The sequence below is a fragment of the Sapajus apella genome, unplaced genomic scaffold (genome assembly GCF_009761245.1).
Source record: "Sapajus apella isolate SASKATOON/1434 unplaced genomic scaffold, GSC_monkey_1.0 scaffold106, whole genome shotgun sequence".
Taxonomy (NCBI): Eukaryota; Metazoa; Chordata; class Mammalia; order Primates; family Cebidae; genus Sapajus; species Sapajus apella.
Window position 1 is genome coordinate 915,842 of NW_022437046.1, and position 26,266 is coordinate 942,107.

A 26,266-nucleotide genomic window follows, 5' to 3' on the forward strand; every position below is an offset into this window, starting at 1 on the left:
GACGGGGTTTCACCATGTTGACCAGGATGGTCTCGATCTCTTGACCTCGTGATCCACCCGCCTCGGCCTCCCAAAGTGCTGGGATTACAGGCTTGAGCCACCGCGCCCGGCCGGAGATTAAGTTTTAACATACAAATTTAAGGAAACACAAACATTCAGACCATAGAAGAGATAGCAGAGACGATGGAGAAAAGTGGATGAATTTAGAATATGTTTTGAAGTAGAGCCTACAGAACTTCCTGGTGGATTGGATATGAGATATAAGGGAAAGAAAATAATCAAGCTTGACTTAATTTTTTGGAATTTTTTGCTTTGACTTAACGGCGTTACATAGTGCCATTAGGTACCATGTTAATTAGGCAGTTGGAAATGCAGCTTATAGCTCAGGGGAGAGGTTTGGACATTGTTCTGGGACTTTGAAGATTGGTCTTTTTATCCTAGCTCTGCCATGGAGCTGTTACCTGTTACAAATCAGTAAGGCAATGCTGTCAGCTTTAAAATAATAATAAAGTCATTTGTTAGGCTAGCCTCGTGTATGTTGGGAGAATCCTGTTCATTTGTTTATTGATTGATCACACACTGAATTTACCAAGTTACTACATTAGATGTGAAGGATAACAAAGACATAGGCCTTGCTCTCAGGCTGCTCATAGTGTAGTGGAAAAGTTAGTAAAGTGAACAGATGTAATAATTGCTGTAATACGAAGAAGCAGAGATTTCAGGGAGCCCAAAAAATGGCAGGCAAGGGATCAGAAAAGGTTTCCTAGAAGTGATACCATAGCTGAGTGAGAAAGTGACTAGAAATTAACCAGCTCAAGAAAGAATAGAAGAACCCCCTAGGCAGGAGGAGCAGCATGTGCAAGGTGGGAGGTGAGAAAGGGGATGGCACTTTCAGGGAACTGTATGCAGTTTAGTATTACCGGAACATCAGAGTAGAAGGTGGGGAGTAATGATGAAGTAGGGAGGCTGGAAAGCAAGGCAGATGTGATGTCACATAACTTTATATGCTGTGCTGAGGAGTTTGGATTTTTATCTGTAGCTGATGATTAGCTACAGAAGAGCTCTAAGAACTTAGATTGGCCTGATGAGGTAGCTCACACCTGTAATCCCAGCACTTTGGGAGGCTGAGGTGAGTGGATCATTTGAAGTCAGGAGTTTGAGACCAGCCTGGCCAGCATGATGAAACCCCGTTTCTACTAAAAATACGAAAAATTAGCTGGGTGTGGTGGCGTGAACCTGTAATCCCAGCTAGACTGAGGCAGGAGAATTGCTTGAACCTGGGAGGCGGAGGTGGCAGTGAGCCAAAATTGTGCCACTGCACTCCAGCCTGGGAGACAGAGCGAGACTCCATCTAAAAAAAAAAAAAAAAAAAAAAATGAACTTAGGTGAATGACATGGATCAGATTTGCATTTTAGAAAGATCATTCTTGGGGCAGAAATGGAGGAGGGATTAAGGGGCAGGGAAAATTTGCCTTAATCCAGGCAAGTAGGATTACCAAATTTATCTAATTCTAAAGTGCACATAATTTCTGGTGTATTATATATATACTGCAGGGGAGTATATATTATGTACCAAAGGAGCTGGGAGCAGAGGAAGGTAAAACTGCAAAGACAGTTAGGGGTCAGGTCATGGCTTTGTGTAGTCCCAAGAGTTCACTCTCAGTGCTCCTGTGGAGGGCATTGTGTAGTCTACTAAGGAATTATTACTTTCACAGGCAGCATTAAGACACCAGAAGATTTGGACTTGGGTGACACAGTGACTTGAGAAGTACATGAGGTTGAAGGACCTGGATTAAGTTTGTAGCTTGAGTAATAGGAAGGAAGGAAAAGATAGTACATATATTTCTTACCCCACTGACCTAGGCCTTCTGATACCACCAGCCGTGAACTTTGGTTTTCCCTTCTCCCTTAAGCTTCCTTCAGTCCTAGCTGTATGCTGTGTTAAATTTGGAAAGTATTCACTGCTGGCTATTGAAGATCAAGTAGGATTATGTTAGTATTTCTCTTATAAAGAAGAGTTACTTTTTTTGTTGTTTTTTTGAGACAGGGTCTTGTTCTGCCACTCAGGCTAGAGTGCAGTGGTGAGATCATGGCTCACTGCAGTCTGAACCTCCTGGGCTCAAGTGATCCTCCTGCCTCAGCCTCCTAGCTGGGACTACAGGTGTGTAGCATCACACCTGGCTAATTTTTAAGATTTTTTTGTAGAGGTGGAGTCTTGCTGTGTTACCCATATGGGTCTCCCAACTCCTGGCCTCAAGTGACCCTCCTGCCTTGGCCTCCCAAAGTGTTGAGATTACAGGCATGAGCCACCATGCCTGGCCAAGAGTCACTTTTATTTATTTTTAAGATTTTTAATTTTTTCACATGGCCACTGTGTCAAAAGAAGTCACTTTTAAACTTGGCCACCATTGGCTAAGTTTGTTTCAGATAGCTTTCCCAGTTCCTCTGGATTCTTCTGCAGCATCATCCCCACTGTTTGTTCAAGAGACAAGAGAGAATTACTCAGTGTCTGAGTATTTCCCAAGCATTTGCTTAGTGTCTGGTACTAGGTGTGAAGTGTGAGGGGGATGCTGAACAAGTAAGCCATTTAGCCTTGTTTCCAAAGCAGTTAATATTACTTAACATCTGTTAGTCATTTATTGAACACATACAGTATACCAGGTTACGAGCTAGTTCTCTGAAATACAAAGATGAATGAATAAGACTCAAATGATCCGTGAGCGATTTCAGATCCACTAGGATGGCTAAATGGGAGAAACTATTTGCAAATCATATATTAATAAGGGATTTGTCTACAGAACATATAAAGAGCTTTTACAGCTCATCAATAAGAAATAAATAACCTAGTAAAAAATGGGCAAAATTTCGGGCCCAGTGGCTTATGCCTGTAATCCTAGTTTGGGAGGCTGAGGAGGGTGGATCTCTTGAACCCAGGAGTTCAAGACCAGCTTGGGCAACATAGGGAGACCCCATCTTCCCAGAAAATAAAAAAATTGCCAGACGTGGTGGCTCTTTTCTGTAGTCCCTGTTACTTGGGAGGTTGAGGTGGAAGTATCGCTTGAGCCCAGGAGGTGGAGGCTGGAGTGAGCTATGTTTTTGCCACTGCACTCCAGCCTGGGTAACAGAGTGACAGAGTAAGACTCTGTCTTTAAAAAAAAAAAAAAAAAATCCACACAGACACTTATAAAAAAGTACACAAGTATTGATAGGAACATTATTCATAATAGCCCCAAAGTAGAAACAACCAAAATGTCTATCAACAGATGAATGAATAAGTAAAATGTGTCTGGCTGTACAATGGAATATTATTTAGTAAGAAAAGGAGTGAACTGGTAAGTGCTATAACATGGGTGATAGGTGATCCTTGAAAACATTTTGATAAGTGAAAAAAGACAGTCACAAAAGATCACATACTCAATGAATGAATTTATTTATTTATTTTTGAGATAGGGTCTTGCTGTGTTGTTCAGGCTGCTCTGTAACTCCTGACTCATGTGATTTTCCCCTCTTACCCTCCACAGAGTAGCTGGGATTACAGGCATATTCTATCACATTCAGCTGCTGAATGAATACATTTGTATGAAAGATACAGAAAAGGCAAATATGTAGCAGTATAAAAGAGATTAATGTTTACCACGGTTTGGGGGTGGGAATGAGGACTTAGTAAATGAGCATGAGGGTTTTTTTAAAGAGGGATGGAAATGATTTAAAATAAGATGGTTGCATCTTATTTTATCTTATTTATTATTGTTATTATTATTTTGGAGACAGAGCCTCCCTCTCACCCAGCCTGGAGTGAAGAGGTGTGGTCTTGGCTCACTGCAGCCTCTGCCTCCCTGATTCAAGTGGTTCTTCTGCCTCAGCCTCCTGAGTAGCTGGGATAACAGATGCTTACCACCACACACGACTCATTTTTTTTTTTTTTTTTGACAGTCTCCCTTTGTCACCCAGATTGAAGTGCAGCTGTGTGATCTTGGCTAACTGCAAACTCCACTTCCTGGGTTCAAGTGATTCTCCTGCCTCAGCCTCCCTAGTAGCTGGGGTTACAGGTGTGCACTACTGCACCTAGCTCATTTTTATATTTTTAGTAGAGACAGGGTTTCACCATGTTGCCCAGGGTGGTCTTGATCTCCTGACTTCAGGTGATCTGCCCATCTTGGCCTCCCAGAGTGCTAAAATTACAGGCGTGAGCCTCTGTGCCCTGCCAGTTACATCTTATTTTAAATATACTAACAGTCCTTAAATTTCTCACTTAAAATGAATGATATGGCCAGGCATGGTGGCCCACACCTGTAATCCAAGCACTTTGGGGGGCCAGTGTGGGAGGATCACTTGAGCCCAGAGTTTTAGACCATCCTGGGCAACATTTTGAGACCCCATTTCTACAAAAATTACCCAGGCATGTTGGCATGTGCCTATAGTCCTAGCTACTCAAGAGGCTGAGGCAGGAGGATCCCTTGAGCCCAGGAGGTTGAGGCTGCAGTGAGTTATGATCAAGCCACTGCATTACAACGTGAGTGACAAAGTAAGACCTGTCTAAAAAAAAAAAGTGAACTGGGCAGTGAAGGAGCGAAGGTGAGGAGAGAATTCTAGAGAGAGAAGCTGGCAGCAGCCAAATTACTGAGGATGAAAGAGATGGGCATGTTAGAATGATAGGTGGTTCAGAGTGGCTGGAATGTAAGTCATTTGGTGGAGAGTGGTGAAATAAGGTAGCTAGTTGGGCCATATGAAGGTAGTGTGTGTGTCCTACTAAGGAGTTTGAACTTTAACCCCAAGGCAATAGAAAGTCGTCAAAGTTTGTCAAAGTAGGAGGATGATGCAGTCAGATATGTGTCTAATAAAGATCATGTGGCTACTCCTGTGTCTTGAATCTGTGCTGGCAAAGTTAGAGTCGGGAAGATCATTTTGGAGGCCACTACAATTGTTCAAGAAAGAGCAAGGGATAACGTCTAAGCTAAGGCACTTTGGCAATGAAAAACTCAGGGGAGGTTTTATAGATGTATAGATATTTCACTGTGTTGCTGATGAATTAGCACTTGAACCATTCAGGCTGTAAAGGCCTTAGAAGTTCATAGAGGATAGTTCTGTTCTGAAAGATTCTGGAGGAAGTGACACCTGGATTGGATTTTTAAAGATGTGTAAAAAGTTTAGGGTGTATGGAAAGCTACAGTGCATATAGAAAAGAGTGAGAGAGGAAGGCCAGGTAGGGAGGAAGCCAGGCTGAAAAATATGAATTTGATGGGATAGGAATTGAAGAACCAAAGAAGCAAACTTAGGTGCTCCCAAATTTGAAAAGTTTGATTTAAAAAGCTTTCGGGCCAGGCACAGTGTCTCACACCTGTAATCCCAGCACTTTGAGAGGCTGAGGCGGCCAGATCACTCGAGGTCAGAAGTTTGAAATGGGCCTGGTCAACATGGTGAAACCCCATCTCTACTAAAAATACAAAAATTAGCTAGCCATGGTGGTGTGCACTTGTATTCCCAGCTACTGGGGAGGCTGAGGCCCGAGAATCCCTTGAACCTGGAAGCTGGAGGTTGCAGTGAGCCGAGATTGCACCACTGCACTCTAACCTGGGTGACAGAGTGAAACTGTCTCAAAACAAACAAACAAACAAACAAAACCCTTATCAATTCAACTGGCCTGGAGAATGTGCTTTCTGATGATGGTAGGAGGCAGGAATGGGGTTGAAGGGCAGGCAGGAGCTGCAGCAGCTATTACAGTCAATATTTACTTTCATTTCACTGCCCAAAGTGTGCCACCCTTGTCAGGCTAAGCATATCCAGTGCCTGCATGATCTCCAGCTGATTTATGACTTTGGTGGCCTGAAAGGTGAGGTTTCCACTTCAACTTATTAGCCTTGAATTCTTGGCAAAGCTAAGGAGTTGGGGAAGAATGTGAATGAGAGGAGAATGGGGAACTACAAATGTGGTAGCCTGTGAACCTTTGGACTTCACTTGTTATTATTGTTGTTGTTGTTTTGAGATGGAGGTTGTTTTGAGACGGAGTCTTACTGTGACACCCAGGTTGGAGTGCAGTGGCATGATCTCAGCTCCCTGCAGCCTCCACCTTCCGGGTTCAAGTGATTCTTCTGCCTCACCCTCCCAAGTAGCTGGGACTACAGGCAAGCACCACTAATTTTTGTATTTTTAGCAGAGATGAGGTTTCACCATATTAGCCTGGCTGGTCTTGAACTCCTGACCTCGTGATCTGCCCACCTCAGGCTCCCAAAGTGTTGAGATTACAGGCGTGAGCCACTACACCCGGCCTGGACTTCACTTGTTATCTTAATCATTCAGCAGACCCTGATATGTGTACCCCACCAGATAGAGATAGCCGGCCTGGTTGTGTCGTATTTCCACCAGGTTCATGAGCTAGCTAATCTGGGGCTTACACAGCATTTTGTGTATATGTCAAAGGTTATCCTTATATTATATTATGTTTAATAGTCTGTCTCTCCCTACTTCCTGGACTGTGAATACATCAAGGGCAAAGGTTAGGCTTATTCCTTTCTAATGTTTTTTTTTAGAGTGGAGTCTTGGCTGGCCATGGTGGTTCATGCTTGTAATGCCAGCATTTTGGGAGGCTGGGGTGAGCAGATCACTTGAGCCTAGGAGTTCAAGACCAGGATAGACAACATGGTAGACCCTTTATTTACACAAAATATAAGAATTAGCTGGGTGTGATGGTACCTGCCTTTAGTCCCAGCTACTTAGGAAGCTGAGGTGGGAGTATTGCTTGAGCCTGAAAAGTCGAGAATTGCAGTGAGCTATGATTACACCACCACATTCCAGCTTGGGTGACAGAGTGAGACTCTGTCTCAAGAAAACAAAAAACATGCCAGGCACGGTGGCTAACTCCTGTAATCCCAACACTTTGGGAGGCCCAGGCAGGCAGATTACTTGAGGTCAGGAATTCAAGACCAGCCTGGCCAGGTGAAAACCCCATCTCTACTAAAACTACAAAATTAGCCAGGTGTGGTAGTGCATGTCTGTAATCCTAGCTATTCAGGAGGCTAAAGCAGGAGAATTACTTGAACTCAGGAGGCCAAAATTATGCCACTGCACTCCAACCTGGGCAACAGAATAAGACTCCATCTCAAAACAAACACACACAAAACCCTGAAAACAAAAAAAGAGTAAGTCTCGAGCTGTATGGTTGATCAGTCTTTAATGTGGAAGGATCAACTGAGATGTCTGAAATGCTGGGTTGCTCAGCCAAAGAGGTAGAGGATTGAGTTTCAGAGTTTAGGGCCCTTTGCAGTTAGCAGATACTTGGAGCCAGGGTGGGAGGCCATCCTTTGAGTGATGGATATTTTTGATGTATGCATATGGTAGTCGCTTGGAAGATTTTTATTGATATAGCAGGGCACGCCTGTAATCCCAGCACTTTGGGAGGCCGCGGTGGGCAGATCACTTGATGTCAGGAGTTTGAGACTGGCCTGGCCAACATGGTGAAACCCTGTCTCTACCAAAAATACAAAAATTAGCCAAGCGTGATGGCATGTGCCTATAATCCCAGCTACTGGGGAGGCTGAGGCAGGAGAATTGCTTGAACCCAGGAGGCGGAGGTTGCAGTGAGCCAAGATCGTGCCTGCATTCCAGCCTGGGCAACAACAGAGCGAGACTCTGTCTCAAAATAAAAAAAGTATTGATACAATTTGGTAGCATCCAGTTACACCTCACCGTACTAAAGGCATTTTACTTTTAATTCTGTGGTGACTGGGAAAACTATGGAAGTTTTGAAGGCCAAAGCATTATAGCTCACTCCACAACTTTGGAGTTAGACAGATTGAATTATTATTGCATTCTAGCTTAAGAATGCAATAATGAACGTCATCTAAGCCAACTCTCTCATTTTATAAATGAGGAAACTGAGGCATAGAGAGAGGTACCCTATTCATTGACATATAGCAAGTAAAGAGCTGTGCCAGATTAGGATATACATTTTTTTTTTCTTCACTGAGAAGGGTAGTTTGTTGCCCTGAACCAATTTTTTAGGGTGAAAGTGGGAGCGAGATAAAACCCAAGCCCCTGCAGAGGGTAGTCCTCTGTAGTCCCAGGTACTAGGGAGGCTGGGGTAGTCCCAGCTACTTGGGAGTCCCAGAGGCTGAGGTGGGAGGATTGCTTGAGCTCAGGGACTTGAGGCTCTAATGTACAATTTTCATGCGTGTGAATAGCCATTGCACTCCAGCCTGGGCACCATGGCAAGAGCCTGTTTCTTAAAAAAAAAAAAAAAAAATGGACAAAAGATATGAATAGATTTTTCTCTGAAGAAGATACACAAATGGCCAAAGAGCACATGAAAAAATGTTCAACATTAGCCATCAGGAAAATGGAAAATCAAAACCACATTGAGATACCGTTTCATACTCACCGGATGCTTTAATCAGAAAGAGATTGTAGGTACTGGAAAGGATATGGAGAAATTGGAACCCTCACATTTTGCTGGTGGGACTGTAAAATGGTACAGTTGCTGTGGAAAACAGTTTGCTGGTTCCTCAAAAGGTTAAGCATAGACTTAGCATATGATCCAGCAATTCTACTTCTAGGTATATATACACTCAAGAGAAAACATATATTTACACAAAAATTTAAAAATGGATGTTCATAGCAGCATTATTTATAATAGCCAAAAATAGAAACAGTGCCAATGTTCATCAGCTGATGAAAGGATAAATAAAATGTGATATGTTTATACAGTGGAATATTGTTTGGCAATACATACAAAGGAATGATCTATAGTACATGCTGCAAAATGGATGAACCTTGAAAGAATTATGCAAAGAGAAAAGGAGCCAGTCACAAAAGACCACGTATTTATGATCCCGTTTATATGAACTGTCTAGAATAGGAAATTCTATAGACAGAGAAAGTAAATTTAAGTGGTGGCCTTGGGCTGCAGGGAGAATGGGGAGTGACTGCTAACTGGCACATGGTTTTATTTTGAGGTGACAAAAATGTTCTCAACTTAGATATTGGCGATAGTGGCACAACTTTGTGAATATACTAAAAATCTCTGAATAGTACACTTTATTTTTTTAAAATGCAAATTGACAATTTATTTGTGTAAGTTTGTGGGATACAGAATTATGTTATAATTTATAAATACAATGTGGAGTAATTAAATCAAGCTAGTAACATATCGATCACCTCAAAAACTTTTTTTGTGGTGTTTACATTTGAGAATTCACTCTCTTAGCAATTTTGAAATGTGCAATATTCTGTTATGACCAGTATTGCTGTGCAATAGAACTAAAAAAAAAAAAAAACCTATTCCTCATGTCTGAGATATTCTACATAATAGTACATTTTATTTTATTTTTTTAGAAACAGAGTCTTGCTCTGTCACCCAGACTGGAGTACATTGGTGTGATCAGAGCTCATTGCAGCCTCAAACTCCTGGGCTTAAGCAATCCTCCCACCTTAGCCTCCCAAGTAGCTGGGACTACAGGCACCTGCCACCACACCTGGCTAATTTATTCATTTTTTTGTAGAGATGGGTTCTCGCTATGTTGTCCAGGCTGGTCTCGAATTCCTGACCTCAAGAGATCCTCTGCCTCATCCTCCCAAAGTGCTGGGATTACAGGCATGAGCCACCGTGCGGAACCTCAGAATAGCACGCTTTAAATGGGTGAATTTTATGGTATGTGAGTTAGGTCTCAGTAAAGTTGTTGTTAAATAAAGAGTCAAGTGTACAGATGCATAGGGCTATAGATGCAATTCGTGAATGTGAGTGCTGGAATGTAGTTAGCAGTGCTTCTCAAACTTTAATGTACATATGACTTCAGTATCTTATTAAAGTTCAGATGGTGACTCAGGAGGTCTGGGATGGAGTCTGCGATTCTGTTTCTTAACAAGCTCTCAGGGTACTCTTGGTGCTAGGCTGTAGACCTCGCTTAGTAAGGCAGTAGATGATGTTTGTTTTCAATAAATGGGATCTGTCTAAAGAGCCTTCTAGAGACCAAAAGGATTTGGCCAGAGTTTTGAAGTAAGGCAGAATGTGGTTTGGTGAAAGAAAGGGCCTTAAAGGACAAAATGGAACAGTCTGTCTAAAGGTGCAGAGATCATAGAGTTTATGATATTTTGGGGGGACAGGAGACCTGTTTGTGGGGATACATTAGTGAATCCCTGAGTATTTTGCACCTAAAATGTAGCAGTCAACTTCTGATCACTTTGCATCTTTGCAAAATTTTCTCTTGCCCTCTGCCTAGCATTTATTTTTGGCTTAATGTCTTTCAAATCTAGGAATGACTGGGGGCCTTGCAAGATCTTAGTGGGGGAGTGATTGGCTAGCATTAAGACACTGTAGGTCTTAGAAGTTGGATAAGGGCTCATGAATCAGTAAGTACCCTTCCTTACCTTGGGAACCTTACCTAATTAGCTGCCTGAGCTTTGGACAAGGTGCCTTCAGATTGGGTTAATGCTCGGCCCCAAATGAATAAACTCTTTAATGAGGGAGCAAATAAAATTGTCTTTCTAGATGGTGCAGGTTAATTATAGCCATAGTTTACACCGTTGCTTATTTTTTTTACTTAAGCCAGAGTACTGGTTTGGATGTAACTTAAATAACCTTTTTGGTCAGGAGGCAAATATTAAAGCCAGATCATGTCTTACTCTTAACATTTGTTCTAGTCCATGAAGTGCTAATGATTCTCTAAGCCTCAACTCTAGTCTCAGCCTTAGTGCTTGCTGTTCTGAGCTGCTTTCCCTGAGGCTCTGAAAGCATTACTGTCCTCTGCTTCACCAACATTCAATTATCTCTGGCCTCTTCTAGTTTTAAAATATGTCTACTTTCCCAGGAGGAAAGTCAGTGAAATAATGTGATCACCTTGAATATGCTTTCTTCACAGCTCTATAATGAAGTCAGAAGTCTTATTTCTCTGTTTACTAGACGGAGAAAATAAGTTATACATAGTAGCATGCCTGTTCCATTATGTCAAAGAGAGGCACCTTCATGCCTGGCCCAGTCTTCCAGATTTTCCTGATTTCCCCCTTAATGGACTTGCTTCCTTGAACGTGTAGTTGCTTTGTTTTGTTACATAGTTTTTAACATGATTTTCCTAGTGTCAAATGAATACTCCTTTCTCAGATACTTATAAGTTATTTTTCAAGTGTATGTTTATACGATTTAAGCATCTCCAGTGAGGTGCCAGTTTGTCAGCATACTTGCTTCCCTTAATGAAGAGAATTTTCTTCAATTCCGCAAGTACTCATTGAGTGCTTAATATATGCTCAGCTCTGTGCTTTTCTCCTTGGAAGACATAAATCCATATAAAGTATGTCTTGGCTCTGAGGGAACTAATAGGTTCATGGGATGGAAGCAAAATAGACATAAACAGTCTAGTCTAGCCAGGACTAGAGTGAGGAAAACAAGGTGCTAGCGTATAAACTTCAGAGAGCCACTCACTCTTAAGGTCATGCAAGTGCAGGGTGGGTACCTGAGAGTGAGTGGTTCCTTAAATTTTGAGCCCCAGGTCTCTTGCTTGCCCTATCCTGGTGCTAGACATAAGCAGTTAGATCACTTGGAAAGCATGTCTAAGATAACATGAGACTGAATGACTAATATAGAACAGTGCTTCTGAAATTTGATGTACATATTGATCACCCGGAGAGCTTATTAAAAGGCAGATTGTGATTCAGTGGCTTTGGAATGGTACCTGAGGTGTGACAGTTCTATCAGGCACCCAGATGATGCTGACACTGCTATTCCATGGGCCACACTTTGAACAAAAAAGGGAAACATTCATGCTGGAGAAAGGCAGAGAAAGTTGCAATTGGAGCTGGTTCTTAAAGGATAACCAGGATGTGGATAAGAGACAAACAGCAGCAACAACAAAAAACAGGGAAGGGCATTGTAAGTAGAAGGAAAGGTGTGCAAGGGCCCAGAGACAGAAATGAGTTCCATGTGTCTTGGGACAATAAATAGACAGGCTTGGTAAGATGCAGGTCCAGGTTGGAAAAGAAGAAAAGAGTTTTGACGTGTAGCAGGAAACCTGTGCGTGGATTGTTACTTAGAAATGTGATTCACAATTGCCTGCTCAGGTACCTGCCAGCTGTGTCTTTACCTTTTTTGTATACACGTCCCCCACAGAGTATCTGACCTCTGTCTTTCTGGGGCGATGAAGGCCTGAATCAGGGCACCTGAGTAAATTCTGTGAGGCAGTATGGGTAGGAAAAGGAAGGAGGGATGTAGACTTCATTGCCCAGATTGGTTAGGCAAAATTCTGGTAAATCTGTTTTTTTAACTTAGCCGGAAAGCCCTCCTTCAATAGTGATGGGCATTTCTAGTACACACACATAAAGGATGCCTGGTAAATATGTGCTCATTTGACTCAGTAGTAGAATGGAGTTCTACATGTGTTATTATTTCAAATGTTCAACTATGGTTCTTTCCTGAAGTTAATCCAAACAGTGGGTAACAGGCCCTTGAACATCTTATGTACTAAAGGAATGGTTGTTGGTTGATTCAAGTGTTTCTAAGGCCTTGTCTCTTTTCTGTAGATCCAAGAACATTTTCCAGCTCAATTCAGTATAAGAATATATTGAAGTGACTTATGTACTGAGACTTGGATATACTTCTGTATGACTACAAGGAGGTAGAAGACTTGAGCCCTAAACTCGAGGAGTATATAGTATTATTTTAGAGCCGTGGTTTTCAACTGAGGGGATGCTACTGGCAATGTATAGGATCAGTTCCTCAACAGAGAATGAACCACCCCAAAATATCAGTAGTGCCAAAGTTGAGAAACAAGCTCTAAAAAGATAAGACTACCAAACAGAACCAGAACTTTAAGGTTGGAAGGCCAGTGATATCACTAGTTAATAACAGCAGGGTAAGAACTAAGTTGAGTTTGCCCAGGTCCAATATAGCCCAGTGGCTGCTGTAGGTCCATTTAGAGTCATATGCTGTTATATGACAGACTGTTTTATCTAACTCTGTCTCCCACTAATCCTGATTCGTACGTTTTGCTCTAGCCATACTCAATTGCTTGTGTACTATGCCGTTTTATTCCTTCATGTCCATGTTAGTCCCTTTGCCTGGAACACAGTCTTATTTCTTCATCTGGATAATTTATACCTCCTTTGTAAAGCCTTCCCTAGTCTAAAACACCCCAGATTGGGTTAAAAGGTTAAAAGCCAAGACACTTCTTTATTCTTCTATAGCTAGTCTTTATTATATGGCAGAGAAATTTTCTGTTTATGTCTGTCTTCCTCACTAGGCTGTGAGCCTCTTTGGAGTTAAGGATTATTGTCCTCGTCTGCTCTTATTGCCTAGCACAGACTTGCAACACGTTCAGTCATAGATATCAGCCAAAGTAAGTGATTAAAGAAGGGAGAGATCAGTGTAAAATAGAATGTTGGTAACGCTTCATAGAGATTCTAAGACTTGAAACTTGTCTAATTCCTTGAAGATACTGATAAATGTTTGAGCACCTTATCTTGGCAGGGACGGTTTTAAGACAGTAACAAATTTTTCTGGTGGTGTCTTTCTACAGGTTGATATGTCAGACCTCTCTCCAGAGGAGCAATGGAGGTAAGTGTGGCAGTTCAGGCCCTGCAGGCTGGGAACAGCAAGGTAACCCAGCTAATTGAATGATATGTCTATCCTTTTTGCTTTCTTGTTAGTGGAAGGCAGTGGCTCATGACCAGTAGGACTAGTTTTTTGGGATCCCTCTAAGTATCTGGGTTGCTCTCTTAGTCCTGAATGTGTAAGTAGCTGATTACACCAAATAATCTATATGGGTTTCAATACCATTTCTACCATTTACTAGTTATGTAATTTTGAGCAAGTTACTTAACTTCTCATAACCTTACTTTGCCCCATTTGTAAAATGAGGATCATAATAGTACCTATACCTCATAGAGCTATAGGATTAATATATATGAAATTCTTAGAAGAGTGCCTGGCAGGTGGTAAGCTTCCAGTAAGTAGTATTAACTGCTTTGAAGATGATTATCATTAACATCATCATCATTTTCCATGATACAGGATGGGGAGCTCTGGTTAAGAAAACGGGAGGCCGGGCGCGGTGGCTCACGCCTATAATCCCAGCACTTTGGGAGGCCGAGGCGGGTGGATCATGAGGTCAAGAGATCGAGACCATCCTGGTCAACAAGGTGAAACCTCGTCTCTACTAAAAAGACAAAAATTAGCTGGGCATGATGGTGCGTGCCTGTAGTCCCAGCTACTCGGGAGGCTGAGGCAGGAGAATTGCTTGAACCCAGGAGGCGGAGGTTGCAGTGAGCCGAGATCGTGCCATTGCACTCCAGTCTGGGCAACAACAGTGAAATTCCTCTCAAAAAAAAAAAAGAAAACGGGAGATGTATCTTTTGATCTCAACTATGCAACTAAGTTGTTTTGTAAAAAGAATGAGCTAACATATATCTTATAATTATTTCTCATTAGTAAAAGTTTCAGAGTGCCTGCCCCACAGACTTCACAAGGTGACTGACCAATGGGGTGATACCAACCATAGAATTTAATAGTGAGAAAACCTATTGATTTCCTTTAGGTCAAAACTATTGACTATAAAAATGTAGAATGGGCCCGGGAGAGTGGCTCATGCCTGTAATCCCAGCACTTTGGGAGGCAGAGGTGGGCGAATCACGAGGTCAGGAGATCGAGACCATTCTGGCTAACACGGTGAAACCGCATCTCTCCTAAAAATACAAAAAAATTAGTTGGACATGATGGTAGGTGCCTGTAGTCCCAGCTACTCAGGAGGCTGAGGTAGGAGAATCGTTTGAACCAGGGAGGTGGAGGTTGCAGTGAGCCGAGATCATGCCACTGCACTCCAGCCTGGGCAACATAATGAGACTTTTTAAAAAAAAAAAAAAAAAAAAATAGAGTGGCAAAAATCCCTGTTCACATGACACACCCAGTTTGATTTTAGGTGATTTTAAGCTCAGTATGCACAGTTGTGTACCTCAGCTACCAAAAGATTCTGAATAATTTAGAAGATGTTTGTAGAAATATGCCATCTGCTGTAAGAAAGGTGACAGTGCCACTGTGGTCTGCTTTGCTGAGGTCACAAATATTTTGTTCTAAGCATGGCATATTAAGAAGATCTTTAACTGGATCATGTGTAGAAGAAGGCAATCTGGATTAATAGTCTTTGAATCATGTTATATGAACAGTGGTTAAAACACCTAGAATTGTTAGCCTAAAAGGGCACAGGAAAATAGCGGTAGGAACAGGATAGTTTTATTTTGTTTGAATAACATCGTGATAAATCTTTGAAGGGATGGCATTGGGAAAGAAGAGTGGATGTGTCCTTTGTTGTTATGGAGTATAGGATTAGGTCTAACTGACTGAAGCTATAAAAATACTTTTTTTGTCTCTTTGTCAGAAATGTCTGTAATAGTCAAGGTTTATTGAGAGGTAATGAGCTTTCTATCCCTAAAGCATTGGGATTTTATTCATTTATAAGCAAATACTAGTACCTGGCCAGGTATAGTAGCTCGCACCTGTAATCCCAGCATTTTGGGAGGCCAAGGTAGGAGAATCCCTTGAGCCCAGTAGTTCGAGGCTGCAGTTTGTCCAGCCTGGATGACAAAGCGAGAGTCTCTCTCTAAAAAAAAAAAAAAAAATACCACACACACACACACGTACCTACAATGTGCCAGACATTGCTGGTTCTAAAATAGATTACCTTAAAAGGCATGTGTTCTCAGCCAGTGAAAGTATTCAAGCAAAGATTGCAAAAATAATTTTTGCATTGGGTGGGAACTTGAACTGGATGACTTCTCTCGTCTTTTCTAGATCCATTCTTTGACTTCATTTTGTGCACATCCTTTTAGTTATGTATTGTGTGAGAACAAGAAACTTATCTGTTGCTATCTTTTTAACTCCTCGTAGCCCTTAGGTGTTTTTAAGTTTGCTCTAACCTCTTAGCCTATCCTCACAACAACTCTTGAGGCAGGCAGAAAAAATACGGACTCCTTTGGACAGATGAAGAAATTGTGAGGTATAGATGTGAGGTTTCTTGTCCATGACCATCTAGGTGAGTCTGAATCTAAATTTCAAACACCTAATCCTATTCTCTTTCTGTCAGATTCTCCCACCCAGGGTAAAGTTTTAATGTCAGATGAACCCTTAGGTGCTGAGGCTCACCGACTGGGATTTGGGTTCCCACTCTGCTCACCAAGTTTTCCCCCTTCTTATATTTTATTATGAAAAACTTTAAACATATAGAAAAGTTGAAAGAATTATACAGTGAAGACCTTTATACCTACCGCCTGGGTTATACACTTTTTGTTATATTTGCTTTATCATTTATCCATAATTAATCCTCCTGGGTTATTTTTGCTGTTAATGTTTCATTGCCCATGGAAATTCCATGAAGACATCATTCATGTTGTCCTTTTCCTCCCTCCCAAATACCCTGGCGTAATGGGAATTTGTATAAAAGCTTATGACTCAAGTTACATTTATACTTGTTTTTCTTTATTATTTATTTAAATTTGCTCTTTCCCGTACATTCTGATGTATTTGATTTTCTTTCTAATTCCTTTCTCTCTCTCTCTCTCTTTTTTTTTTTTTTTTTTTTTGAGATGGAGTCTCACTCTGTCGCCTAGGCTAGAGTGCAGTGGTGTGAACTCAGCTGAATGTAACCTCTGCCTCCCAGGTTCAAGCAATTCTCTTGCCTCAGCCTTCTGAATAGCTGGGATCACAGGCATGCGCCACCATACCTGGCTAATTTTGTATTTTTAGTAGAGATCGGGTTAGCCAGGCTGGTTGTGAACTCCTGACATGAGGTGATCCTCCCACCTCAGCCTTCCAAAGTGTTGGGATTACAGGTGTGAGCCACTACACCTGGCCTCTAATTCCTTTCTTATTCCTTGTGTTTGGGTGACTGTGACCCAGAGTGGTAGGAGTGACTGTTCTTAGAGCCAGTTTTAGCCAGTGTTGGCCAGGGAATCACTTGCTGCCAGTCTTTAAGACCAGAGAATGCCAGACTTAGATTAATAAAAACTTTCCAGTTGTACTCTCTAATTACTAAACTTCCTTGAGCCATTGAGGAGGCCGTTTACCTGTGGATACTGGGGGTAAAATTACTGTTGGATAAAGTTGAAGCAGTCCAGATTTTTCAGGCTTTACCTAATCTTGAGGATTTCTGACCCTGGCAGAAAGGGTAGGATGAATAAAGCAAGACTTTAATCCTGGAATCAGCACACATTTGCAGTGTTACCCCTTTGCTGTTGTCATAAATATCGGTGACTAAGAGTATGAGATTTTATGGCTATACCCTCTTTGGGTTACTTTCTCCATCCAGCGTCACGTTGAAATAGGCTTGAAATGGGCAGTGACAAAGGTTTCTTCTGGGACCTCCTTCATGCTACAGGAAAGGTGTCAGCTGTTTCTGCCTTGGGGGCAGGTAGCAGACCACTTAGCTGTATGCTGGGACCCTCTGTTCTATCTCCACATGCCTGTCTTAGGATGTGTGTCCTAGCCCCTAATTTGTGTGGCACCCTGCAGCTACGAAGCAAGGAATGTGTTCTGATCTGTGTACTGGTGGGATATCCCTGGAAAGCACTGTCCTTTTATCACTACAGTATCCCTGACTTGACTCACTCCATGTGTTTGGCTTTCAGGGTTGAGCATGCACGCATGCATGCCAAGCACCGTGGCCATGAAGCTATGCATGCTGAAATGGTCCTCATCCTCATCGCTACCTTGGTGGTGGCCCAGCTGCTCCTGGTGCAGTGGAAGCAGAGGCACCCACGCTCCTACAATGTAAGCCACTTTGCCTCTTTGTCAGTCATCAAGAGACCCTTCCTAAGTATTCTAGGGCCCACCCTAACCCAGGCCACATGTAGGTGGAGAAAGACAACAACAGTAAACTTTATGTGTGAATGATGAATAGTGTATGGGGGAGTGTGTGTGTCTAAGGGTTAGGTTATTCAGAGAGTGAAAACAAGGATAGAACAGTCTTCCCTTCTAAACATTGTGGGACAGATTCCAGATTCCTGAAGGAGAATCTGGAATCTGGATTCAATTGGAAAGAGCAAAGATCATTTGACTGGGAAAACTAAGCCTCTAATGAATCTTACAGGACCTAGATTACACTAATCTAAATTTTAAAAAAGGGGGCAGGGCTGGGCATGGTGGCTGACACTTGTAATCCTAGTACTATGGGAGACCAAGGTGGGCAGATGGCTTGAGCTCACGAGTTCAAGACTAGCCTGGGCAACATGGCAAAACCCTGTCTCTACAAAAAATACAGAAATTAGCTGGGCATGGTGGCATGTGCCTGTAGTCTCAGCTACTGGGGAGGCTGAGAGGTGGGAAGATTCATTGAGCCTGGGAAGTCAAAGCTGCAGTGAGTCGTGATCATGCCATGGCACTCCAGCCTGGGGGACAGAGCAAGACCTTGTCTCAAAAAAAAAGGAGCAATAATGGATGAAATTAGGGGGAAAAAATGACATACAGAAAAATAGCAAAATGGCAGAAGTTAATTCTTATCAGTAATCACTTTAAATATAAATGGGTTAAATTCTTTCATTAGAAGGCAGAGATTGGCAGATTGGTTTTTAAAATCCCCTCATTTATTGATGTGGTGTCTATAGGAAATTCTCTTTAGGTAGAAAGACAAAAGCCAGGAGTGGTGGCACACACCTGTAATCCCACTTGTTGGGAAGGCTGAGGTGGGAGAATTGCTTGAGCCAAGGGGTTTAGTAAACTCATAAATGAGTGAAAGCCCCCTTGGCATTTCTGTGCTTATATGTAGAAATATTCTTAATTATATAATGTTGGCTAATCTGCAAAGATTTTTACAACCTAGTCTGAAGAAAGTAAGTATGCATATATGCACTGCAGTAATTTTCAATAAGTAATTTTTCCTTGAGTGTGGAATCCTTTCTTTAAACATTATCTTAAGGAAAAAATCTAGGAAACAGTTAAGAGGCTTCATATGAGGGTTGGATAACTCTAACCTCCCTGCTTCCCTCTCTGAAATCTCTAGGACCCATAGCACTGTTAGAAAACCACGGGATCTGTTACTCACTAGTTAATTCTTAATAGGAAATGTGTCCGTGACTTAATGAGGCCAGTTGTACTAGGAATGTGCCCAGTCTTCTCATTACTGCCACACCCTGTAAACATAATGCTGAATTTTATTGGTGAGACAATATGCAAGCATGATAGCACATCTTACATTGAGAAACGTAAACTCATATCTTTAGAAAATTAGAAAAGAAATCTACTTAGGATTGGAATTGCTGAGTCATGTGGTAACTCTGTTTAATGTTTTGAGGAACTGCCAAACTGCTTTCCACAGAAGCTGCACAATTTTCTATTCTAACCTACAGTGGATTGGGTTTTCATTCCTCCACATTCTCATCAAGACTTCTTACTTCTTTCATTCTTTTTTTTTTTTTTTAATTTTATTTATTATAGCCACTTTAGTGGGTGTGGATGTCATTGTGGTTTTGATTTGTGTTTACCTAATGACTAATGATTTGGGCATCATTTCATGTGCTTATTGGTCATTTGTATTTTTTCCTTAGAGAAATGTTTAAGTCTTTTGCCCAATTTTTGCTTGAATATTTTGACTTTTTGTTGAGTTGTAGGAGTACTTTATATAATCTGGATAATAGACAATTATCAGATATATAATTTAAAAATATTTCCTCACATTTTAAGGGTTGTCTTGTCACTTTATTGATAGTGTCCTTTGATGCATAAACGGTTTTTAATTTTGATGAAGTCCAGTATATATGTTTTTTCCTTTTATTGCTTTTGTCATATCTGAGAATCTGTCGCCAAATCCAAGATCATAGAGATTTACCCCCATGTTTTCTTTGAAGAGTTTTATAGTCTTAGCTCTTACATTTGGATCTTTGGTCCATTTTCAGTTTTTGTAAATGGTGCAAGATAAGGGTCTAAGTACATTCTTTTGCATGTGGATAGCCAGTTGTCCCAGTATCATTTATTGAAGAGACTTCTTTCTCCTTTGGATGGTCATGGCTCTCTTGTCAAAAATCAATTGACCAAAGATACATTGGCTTATTTTTGTACTCTCAGTTCTGTTCTGTTGATCTGTATGTCTGTTCTTTTGTAGGTACCACATTATTATGATTACTGTAGTATTGTAGTATGTTCTGAAATTGGGAAGTATGTTCCTCAACTTTATTCTTCTTTTACAAGATTGTTTCAGCTATTCTGAGTCCCTTGCAATTCCTTACTGATTTCAGCATCAGTGTTTCCATTTTGCAAACAAAAGCAGTTGGGATTTTGATAAGGATTGCATTGATTCTGTAGATTGTTTGGGGGGAGTGTTTCCATCTTAACAATATTAATCTTCCAAGATATCTTTTCATTTATTTAGGTCTTTAATCTCTTCCATAAGTGTTTTTTAGTTCTCAATGTACAAGTCTTACACCTCCTTTGTTAAACTTATTCCTAAGTATTTTACTGTCTTTGATGCCATTGTTAATGGAATTTTTTTTTTTTTACTTAAATTTTTTTTAAATATATGGAACACTTCACGAATTTGCGTGTCATCCTTGTGCAGGGGCCATGCTAATCTTCTCTGTATCATTCCAATTTTAGTATATGTGCTGCTGAAGCGAGCACTGTTAATGAAATTTTTTTTTTCTTAATTCCTTTTTGAATTATTCATTGCTAATATATGGAACTTCAGCTGATTGTTTTGTGTTAATTTAGTCTTCCAACTTTGCTAAATTTATGAGCTCTGATAGTTTTTAATGTATTCTATATATAAGATTGGTCATCCTAAAAAAAAAAAAAAAAAAAATTGTTATCTTGGGGGTGTGGAAATTTTTTTTTTTTTTTTTTTAATTGGGGACCTTTTTTCCCCCCCCCCCCCCCGGCAAGGTCTCATTCCGATTGCCCACACTGGAATGCAGTGGTGCAATTTTGTGATTTCGGCTCACTGCAGCCTCCACTTCCATAGGCTCAGGTGATTATCCCACCTCAGCCTCCCAAGAAGCTGAGACTACAGGTGTATGCCACAACACCAGGCTAATTTTTTGTATTTTTGGTGGAGAGAGCGTTTCACCAGGTTGCCCAGGGTGGTCTTGAACTCCTGAGCTCAAGCAATCCACCTGCCTCGGACTCCCAAAGTGTTGGGATTACAGGTATGAACCACTGTGCCTGGCCTTCCATATTACAAGCTGTTTTAGTATGAGTTAGCAACCTCCTGCTGGAATGTTGTGGAGGGGATTTTTGTGATTTTTGACTGGACTTCTTGAGGTCCTCCCAGTTAGCTCTGAAATCTGTATCAGATCGAATTAACCTGATGAGGTGAAGGCCTGTCTTGTTCTTAGAGGATGAAGCAAACCTGTCTGGAGACAGGATGAGGTTTTCATTCTGCAAAAGTTATATATATCTGTTGTCAGAAATTTGAACAGGATAGCAGTATGTGGCATAGAAATTAAAAATGTCCAGAGGGAACCACTGTTAATCAATTTGTTATAGATATGAAAAATCTTCAAGTGTATGTTCATAAATTTTTAGATGTTTATGACATCCATTAGGTTCTGCAATATTTTCCACCTAATACTATCTCTCAAATATATATCCATATTAGTGTGTATATCGTCCTCTTAAACTAAGGACTCCATAGTCTGTTTTGTTTTTTTTTTTTGAGACAGGGTCTTTGGTTCCCCGGGCTGGAGTGCAGTGGTATGATCTTGGCTTATTGCAACCTCTGCCTCCTGGGCTCAAGGGATCCTCCCACCTCAGCCTCCTGCGTAGTTGGAACTACAGGTGTGTGTCACCACACCTGGCTCATTTTTGTGTTTTTTTATGGAGACTGGGTTTTACCATGTTGCCCAGGCTGGTCAGAAGCCATGGGGCTCAAGTGATGCAGCCACCTCGGCCTCCCAAAGTGCTGCGATTACAGGAGTGAGCCACCATGCCCAGCCTGCATAGTATTTTTAAAACAGATCTAAAATAAAATTTAACTTACCTTTATCAACTGACATGTTAATTAACAGTTTATCACAGTTACAAGCAATGATTTAGTAAGCTTCTCATACATAAATTACCTAAATAACTGTGCAAGCAATTTTATAGAATGCACTCCTAGAAATGAAATTGCCTGGTCAAAAAATAAATGTCTTTTATTAATAGAACTTGCCAAATTGCCTTCCAAAAAAGTTAGCATTTATAGTTTACAATTCATCAACACGGGTGTAACAGAGCTCTTACCCAGTGTCAAAGAAGGTATAGGGAATAGTCAATATTTTTAATCTTTGTCAGTGTAATAAGGTGAAAATATCTGATTTATTGAGTATTTCCATAATTATTAGTGAGGTTGAGCATGTTTTCATGCTTAGTGGTCATTTAGTTTATTTCAATTATTTGTTCATATCATTGACTAGATTTATATTTGATATTTCCATTTTTTATCAAAGTAATATAGTTTTAAAAGTCAAATAGTTCTACAAGACTTAAGAAGCAAAACACGTCAGTCCCCTGCCCAACTCTGTCAGTCTCTGATTCTTCTGTGGCAACTGTTTTTATTAATAACTTTTTTAGTTCATTTCTGATACTTTTTTTAAAAATACAGGATCTCAGCCAGGCTGAGGGCAGTGCAGCCTCAAACTCCTGGGTTCAGACAATCCTCCTGCCTCAGCCTCCCAAGTAGCTAGGACTACAGTTACATACCCCCACGCTCTAAATTTTTTGTAGAGTTGAGTCCCACTATATTGCCCAGGCTGGTCTTGAATTCCTGGCCTCAAGTGATTCTTTTGCCTTAGCTTCCCAAAGTGTTGGGGTTATAGCATGAACCACCACAATTGGCCTTGTGTTTTTTAAATAACATGTTTATACTGATACATAAGTTTCTACTTTTAAATATCACATACTGACTTCCTACTTTGGAAGGTAATAATTATATTGCTATACCTATACCCCTCACATACTACACACATTTCCTTTTACCAGTTTTTAAATATTTGTTGTTTACATTATTATGACATGTAAGTATTAGTCACAGCTTCAGTCATATGGTATATTTGGTAACATTTCCTTTCCTTTGCTCAGGTTTCTTTTGGAATGTTTCTTATTGATTTACAAGAGCTCTTTGTAGGTGAGGAATTAGCCTTTGACATATTAGCTACAGCTGTCTTTCTCCAGTTTGTCATTTGATTTTATTTGTAGAATTGGTAGAAATTTTTAGATGAGATTTATGAATGATCTCTTTTTTTTTTTTTTGAGGTGGAGTTCTGCTCTATCGCCCACACTAGAGAACAGTGGCACACTCTCAGCTCACTGCAACCTCTTCCTCTCAGGTTCAAGCGATTGTCCTGCCTCAGCCTCCCAAATAGCTGGGGTTACAGGCTTCTGCCACCATGCCCAGCTAACTTCTTGTATTTTAGTAGAGACAGGGTTTCACCATGTTGGCCAGGCTGATCTCGAACTCTTGACCTCAGGTGATCCACCGCCTTGGCCTCCCAAAGTGCTGGAATTACAGGTGTGAACCAACGTCCCTGGCCCAATTTATGGTCAATCTGTTGTTAAATACTCTATTGTTTGCTATTCTATTTGGATGCTTTTCCTTCTTGCTATTCCTGATTTTCCATCCTGGTTCATCTAAAATTCTTCTGCCTGCCTACGTATATTCTAGGTAATAGCCATAGCTACTAATTTTATAATTCTTGTGGACCTCTCACTCTCAAATCTGCTGTAGGTTAAAGATCAGTTCTAGAGAAGAGAAGCAGAACATAAACATAGTTGGGGCATTACCATCTATGTAATTACATAGACATAATCAATTAACACTAGCTAGCATTTATTGAGTACTATTTATTTGTTCAGTCAGTAGATACTAGTTGATCCTTTCTAGTCCCAAGCTGGGGCTGTGCTCAGTTATATTGTTTCTTTTGTGGAGAAACCACTTTGAAAAACAGTTTCAAACTGTTTTTAAATTAAACTCCCTATGATCTGGGAGTTTAATTCCTAGATACATGCCAAGAGAAGATTTTGGTATATCCTCCTAGGATTTTTCTTTTCTTTTTCTTTTTTTTTTTTCCTTTGAGACAAGTGTTGCTCTGTTGCCTAGGCTGGAGTACAGTGGCGGTGGCACGATCTTGGCTCACTGCAACCTACGTGTCCTGGATTCAAGTGATTCTCTTGCCTCAGCCTCCCAAGTAGCTGACATTGCAGGTGCCCACCACCATGCCCAACTTATTTTCTTTTTGGAACAGAGTTTTGCTCTTGTTGCCCAGGCTGGAATGCAATGGCGCAATCTTGGCTCACTGCATCCTCTGCCTCCCAGGTCCAAATGATTCTCCTGCCTTCGCCTCCCTAATAGCTGGGATTACAGGCATATGCCACCACACTCAGCTAATTTTTTAATATTTTTTTTAGTAGAGGTGGAGTTTTACCATGTTGGTCAGGCTGGTCTTGAACTCCTGACATCAGGTGATCTACCTGCCTTGGCCTCCTAAAGTGCTGGGATTACAGGTGTGAGCCACCATGCCCAGCCCCTCTTAGGATTTTTCATAGTAACACTATTTGTAATAGCAAAAACTTGGAAATGACAATACCCACGTAAAGGTGAATGGATAAGTTGTGATATATTCACATAGTGGAATATAACATATAATATGTATGACATACTTATAAAAATAATATGAATATAAATAACTCTAGCAACAAATAATGGTAAAGATGAAGCTGAGCAGTATAATATTGAGTGAAAAAGATAAGCCCTAGAAGACCATTTATAAATTGACACTTTTTATAGAAAGGAAAAAACAATGGAAACCAAGTGGTTTGTTTTTTTTTTTTTTTTTTTTTTTTTTTTTTTTTTGTGGCTAATTTAAAAATATAAACGGTATGTTTTAAAATTATGTATATATTGATAAAACCATATTTTACTTTATTTTGAGACAGAGTCTTTCTCTGTCACCCATTCTGGAGTGTGGCAGCCTCAACCTCCTAGGCTCTGTTGATCCTCCCACCTTAGCCTCCCAAGTAATGGGAACAAAGGTGTGCACCACCCATGCCTGGCTAATTAAATAAATTTTTTTTTTCTAGAAATGGGGGTCTTCCTGTGTTGACCAGACTAGTCTCAAACTCCTGGGCTTAGGCAATCCTCCCGCCTTGGCCTTCCATAGTGTTGGGATTACAGGCATGAGCCACCATGCCATGCTTTTAAACCATATTTTAAAAAGCAAGGGAGTAGAATCAAGATTCCAGATAATGCTAACCTTGTATGGAAGAAAGATTGCAGGATAGGATAGAGAAGAGCACATAGCTAGATATAAGTAATTTTAGATGTTTCACATCTTAGGTTCATTTGTGGGTTCAGTATTTATCATGTTATTAAATAATTAATGTAAAAAGTAAAGAAATTATGTCATGTGGTGCAGGATGGATGAACCTTGAAGAAATGCTAAGTGGAATAAGCTGGTCATAAGAGACCAATATGATTCCACTTATATGAGATATCTAAAGTCAAATTCATAGAAACAGAAAGTAGAATGATGTCTAGGTGGCAAGGAGAATTAGGGACTGTGGCTTGACAGGTATAGAGTTTCCATTTTACAAGACAAAAAAGTTCTAGAGATCTGTTATTACAAAATAGTAACAGACAATAATACATAACACTATTGAACTGTACTCAAAAATGGATAAAATGGAAACGTTTTTGGGTTTTGAAACCGCAAAAGTAGTTTTGGTTAACATAGTGGTTCACACCGCTAATCTCAGCACTTTGGGAGGCTAAGGTGGGAGGATCACTTGATCCCAGGAGTTCCAGACCAGCTTGGGCTCTTCAGGGAGACACCATTTCTATTAAAAACTTAAAGAATTAGCTGAGCATGTTGGTGTACACCTGTAATGCCAGCTACTTGGGAGGCTGAGGTGGGAAGATTGCTTGAGCCCAGGAGTTTAAGGCTTCAGTAAACTATGATCATGTCACTGCACTCCAGCCTGGGCGAAGAGTGAGACTTTATTGTTTTAAAAAAGACAAAATAATAATAACTTTAAAAAATTAAAAGTGGTCCATGCGTGGACTAATGATGAGAATGTTCATTAACCAAAGATTTTTGTATTATGTATTTTTTTTATCTACATAAAGTTCAAAAATAAAGCAAAAAAGCAAGCAACTACCAAGATAGGGACTTACCTTAAGACGTACTATAAGAATACACAAACAAGGCCGGGCGCGGTGGCTCACGCCTGTAATCCCAGCACTTTGGGAGGCCGAGGCGGGTGGATCACGAGGTCAAGAGATCGAGACCATCCTGGTCAACATGGTGAAACCCCGTCTCTACTAAAAATACAAAA

At 40.7% G+C, this 26,266-nt stretch overlaps 1 protein-coding gene and 1 non-coding gene across 3 annotated transcripts in view; one reads left to right on the top strand and one right to left on the bottom strand.

Annotated features, from left to right (window-relative positions):
* The window catches only part of RNF121 (ring finger protein 121), a 68,697-nt gene that overhangs the window by 14,582 nt on the left and 27,849 nt on the right, over positions 1 to 26,266 (top strand). The window contains exons 2-5 of one of the 2 annotated variants that reach the window (XM_032258940.1): positions 3,078 to 3,083; positions 11,143 to 11,146; positions 13,497 to 13,534; positions 17,596 to 17,737. In XM_032258940.1, coding sequence (XP_032114831.1) covers positions 13,503 to 13,534; positions 17,596 to 17,737 — 174 coding nt within the window. In that variant the 5' untranslated portion in view covers positions 3,078 to 3,083; positions 11,143 to 11,146; positions 13,497 to 13,502. The remainder of the gene's footprint in view (positions 1 to 3,077; positions 3,084 to 11,142; positions 11,147 to 13,496; positions 13,535 to 17,595; positions 17,738 to 26,266) is intronic. The other variant, XM_032258939.1, reaches the window with a different exon arrangement.
* On the bottom strand, positions 20,472 to 20,578 carry LOC116537136. Its single transcript, XR_004262976.1, has one exon. It is a non-coding gene; the product is annotated as a U6 spliceosomal RNA (small nuclear RNA).